Source organism: Trachymyrmex septentrionalis, unplaced genomic scaffold (genome assembly GCF_001594115.1).
Source record: "Trachymyrmex septentrionalis isolate Tsep2-gDNA-1 unplaced genomic scaffold, Tsep1.0 scaffold131, whole genome shotgun sequence".
Classification (NCBI taxonomy): Eukaryota; Metazoa; Arthropoda; class Insecta; order Hymenoptera; family Formicidae; genus Trachymyrmex; species Trachymyrmex septentrionalis.
In genome coordinates, this window is record NW_017304450.1 from 1481150 (window position 1) to 1485368 (window position 4219).

At 33.6% G+C, this 4219-nt stretch overlaps 2 protein-coding genes across 5 annotated transcripts in view; one reads left to right on the forward strand and one right to left on the reverse strand.

Moving 5' to 3' along the window:
• LOC108757073 (two pore potassium channel protein sup-9) overlaps nucleotides 1–4219 on the forward strand; it is an 83558-nt gene that overhangs the window by 35446 nt on the left and 43893 nt on the right. The gene's annotated exons all lie outside the window — the stretch shown is intronic.
• On the reverse strand, nucleotides 1361–3285 carry LOC108757074 (putative OPA3-like protein CG13603). 3 transcript variants are annotated; one of them, XM_018501393.1, is made up of 4 exons: nucleotides 3209–3285; nucleotides 2821–3122; nucleotides 2465–2725; nucleotides 1361–1821 (listed from the first exon to the last, which is right to left on the reverse strand). In XM_018501393.1, exons 2-3 carry the CDS (start codon nucleotides 3070–3072, stop codon nucleotides 2480–2482), a joined length of 498 nt encoding a protein of 165 aa, XP_018356895.1. In that variant the 5' UTR covers nucleotides 3073–3122; nucleotides 3209–3285; the 3' UTR covers nucleotides 1361–1821; nucleotides 2465–2479. The 3 variants fall into 3 exon arrangements, with proteins under 3 accessions (XP_018356895.1, XP_018356897.1, XP_018356896.1); XM_018501395.1 differs by having other exon boundaries at nucleotides 2460–2725; XM_018501394.1 differs by lacking the exon at nucleotides 3209–3285 and having other exon boundaries at nucleotides 2821–3192.

A 4219-nucleotide genomic window follows, 5' to 3' on the forward strand; every position in this document is an offset into this window, starting at 1 on the left:
AATATAATATTAATGTGTTTTATGTAGTGTATATAATTTATAGATACAGTAAGTAGTGCAAAGAAAGAGACAATTGAGTGAACATTCGCTTAAGTTTACAATTCAGAGTACTTTCTATGCTTCTCTCTTCAACGAGGGAGATAACAAGAATGATTTCGTAGGAAATTAGTGTCTCATTAACATCTCGGTAACTAAAGCAAAATGACTTGCCTTACCGCCAAGTTTTCACCTTACAAAATGAGCGTCAAAGAATTATATCTGATTGTGATTCAGCACGCGGTTGTAATAGCTATCCTTGATATTATTTCTTTCCTTGTGAATAAGAAGATAGCTTGTTCATTCTTTTTATTCTGACAGAATTATTTATTTGGCTCAAATAAATTATTTGAGATTGCGTTGTAAGCAAAATTGAGTATTAATCTTCAAGAAATTTTCGCGATTAACTGAGCAGTTCAGAAAACTATAATTTTTAACTTTCTCATTGAAGATCCCTCTCCGGGGTTATTGTTACTTAATTATTATATATTATAATTAATTACGATATACGAGTAAAAAGTTTCAAACGGAAATATAAATTATAATTTAAAAAGAAATAAATATTATACAGGAATAAAGTATGAAATAGAGAGTGATTATCATTTTTTATTTCACTCTAACATGTTATCTCGAAAATTTAACCTCTCTCAGGAAATACAGAAGCTACGGAAAGATCTCACGAGTTTATATCTCGAATTCTGTCAATATTTTTATTCAGCTTACGCCAATAGAGTACAAGATGCATCGTCGCTCTCTTGTTACCCGATTTGAATCGGTGTATCTTGCGAGAACTGGTCCCTCGTAAGGGTTTCCTCGATCGCGATGTCACGGAGACATCAATATCGAATTTCACGTCTGTCTCAAACCGAACTCGAAATGTTCTCTCGAGAGACTCTCGAATGCTTGGAGATCTCGGATATACGATCGGTGTTTCCCTCCATGCAGGTGTCTAAGATTCTCGCGTACATATGACGTTTATCTTGTTCCTTGTAATATTCCATGTGGAGCGGTTCCGAGGCAGTGTGTCTCTCAAATGATATAATTCCAAAAAGAAAACCGAGAACACAGACATGTTCTTCGCCGTATATCATAACGTTTTTAAGGTTTCTTTAAATAGAATAACACTTTAGACTGTATAGGATAATCCTCTTTTTCCCTCCACTATTAATATAAATTAATAATTTTCTGTTTAGAGAAAGAAATATGCATATATTTCATAGAAATTTTACAAAAGTTCGTCAGATTTAGCACGAAATGTTCAATGAGAGATACATAAATATTGGAGCGATTGTATAAAATATATACAAATACGATATGAATATGTTAAAATATAGATGTATTATTCAGAGAGTTAAAAGAAATGTTTTTTTTTTGCTTTGAAAACATTGGGATTGTATAAGACATACGAAGGCACGAGATAAATCTTCGCCTTACAATCGGCGTTTTCAGGCGAAATGTTAAATATACTTTTTCTTTTTTCTTTTTTTTTTTTTTTTCGCTAAAGACCTTTTCTTTTTAGTCAAGAACAACGAAGGAAGAAGATCGTAAAAATGTTCTGCTTCTCCAGTGCAGAGTACCTACATTTGTAATCGGACTCCTGCCGGAAACATTCCTCCGCGCGAATCGGTTTTAACTCCAGCGATCTTGTACTTATACGAACTAATTACACGTAGACAGACAACGTTACTCGTGCATGTATTTGTGTAAGAGATTGCAAACTTCGTTGCCAGTTCCGGTTTGGACTTCCTGAATTTGTAGTTGGTTCGCTCCGAGTTGGTTTGCTCCCTGCAGTGATGATTTAATCACGATCTTTGATTGTTTGCGATCTTCACGATTAAATTTTTATTACATTGATAGAAATGTGCAACATCTCTGCTACTTTTTAGAATGTCATTTAATGTAAATCTCCAAATTATTATTAAATGTTCTACGATGTGAATGCGAAATTAGAATATGCAATAATCTATTCTTTGCTTGTCGAATCAACGTGATTCGCCCATTTTCCGTAACGCCTGCTTCTAATGATATTTTCCCCTTCTTTGTCGATTTTGATGCTGAAAGTCAAATTTTATCCAAGCGCCCGCTGTGAAATCCGTCACGGTGAGTCAGACACGCAGCGAGAACGCGCGCGGAAATAACGTTCATTATGCTAACGAATGCTAATGTTAACCGGAACGACAGACAGGCGAAAACGGAAGAATATTCGAACTGTCGTGCTAGCAGGGTCTGCGCTCCATATGAGGATCGTTCGTCCGTTTGCGGTTCATCCGAGAACGTAATGCGACAAATTTCTATCCGCGGAAAGAAATTGCGACGACAAGGAACAGAGAAAGAGTTTTTCTTTTCTGTCCGCCGCGTAAATGCAATATTTTAAGGACGCGACAAATCTCCTTTAACAATTCTTTCGCAATCTTCGCGACTACCTTACATCAAATGGAGCATTCTATTCGCCTTTCTCCTCGGGATCACTCGGTAACGTACATCCGACTTGTCTCGAATACTCTACAATGATTTCTTTGAGTCGTTTCGTCAAGATCACTTGATCCGCGACTTGCTGTATCAGTCGATCTTTCTTCGCCTCTAAGTCATTGAACTCCTGAATTTTCAGCTGCTCAACGACGCGCGATCTCTCTACAGCCTTTCGTGTTTCATATACAAGTACACTCCCCAAAAATCCAAAGATTAATACCTGAGGGATTGAATGAATTTGAATTATATTTTGTGAAATGCAACCGAAAAAAATTAGCATTTCAATGCGAGTAATATCATAATTGCTATCTTTACTTCGAGTAGTAGTGTTGTTCCTATTTCCATTGTGTGATTATCGTTTCTTTTTTTAATTCTTACAACTGAAATCTGTCGCCGATTTATTATATCTTCGCACAAATAATAAAAATGTCCCAGTTGAATCAGGATATGTTTTCTTAAAAACGGACGTTTCTTCACACGTTTTACTATTGCCCTTGATAATGGCAGCGTAATTTGTTTTAGGAGCTGTCCAATAAGATTCGCACCGGGAAACCCTTGCACTACCATAGCTATATGCGTCTGTCTCTCATCAAAGGAAATAATTTAATAAAACTTCCCTGTGAACGCCATTTGAGAATAATGAATTTTTAATTCGCTGAAATATTATTATTCTTGAGAGAAAATACTAATTCATTTTATTTACATTTTAATATGAAGAAAATTATAATTGGGGTTAAGTTGTTCGTTTCCACATTATATGAAAATGTGACAGCATCTTGAATTTATTCGTTTGTTATAATAATAAAAACCCTTAACGTTATGCTTTTAGAAATTGTCAACATCTTCTTTTCATTTTTTATTATATCATTTGCTTTCATGTTTTTATTATTAAAATTTATTCGAGTTATGCAATGCTGCACGCATAATTTTTCTTTGAACTAAATTATGATTAAAAGAAAAACCCATAAATTGAAATTAAATGATCTGACATTTTAATTTTCATGTTTACGATTACAAACACATTTATTGATTCAGAAATGTTTCTCTCTCTCTTTTAGTAAGCTTTCTTTTATAAAATAAATTCCAACATAAACATAATTTAGATAGGATCGTAGTATAACGCACATGATATAATTTTTTTTCCGTGAAATAACATGATGGTTTGGCATTTCCCTTAATTAAATTTTAATATACAATCCTTATAAGAAATATGACAGGCGAATATTTTCGGAACGGTCCAAGTTACCATTTTAAATCTCTCACATTTTATACTAGGAAACTGTAATGTGTGTCTCTCCCGTATCGACCAAATGGCTAAACGGATTATATCCATCTATATGTCAAAAATCACAGAGCTAACCCGGTTGTGCGGTATACATTGGTAGGTCGCAATCACTTCCGATTGGAAAGTGATAACCGCATAGCTCTTTTGAAAGCTTATCAAGGTGAAGTATCATTTCAGCAACGTGCAAAATATATACATTTTAAATGAAAACGGTGAAATAGAAATATTAATTTTATTATCGAGAAAACAATGTTTTAGAATAAACCAAAATCTTGGAAAAAATTTTGGTATCGCCGCGTAATTATATTAATTATAGTATCGAATGAATTAGTCACATATGCATGTGTATATATATATATTTTTTAATATACGTAATTATATTAACTTCAATTTATATTTATAGATTGATAAAGTTATATTTAGTTATAT

Excerpts from the sequence above, each read along its gene's own strand:
- LOC108757074 (XM_018501393.1), bottom strand. The coding sequence starts at position 3,072 with ATGGTAGTGCAAGGGTTTCCCGGTGCGAATCTTATTGGACAGCTCCTA. Across the intron at positions 2,726-2,820 it reads GAACAACACTACTACTCGAA|GTATTAATCTTTGGATTTTT; the intron begins GTAAAGATAGCA and ends TCAATCCCTCAG.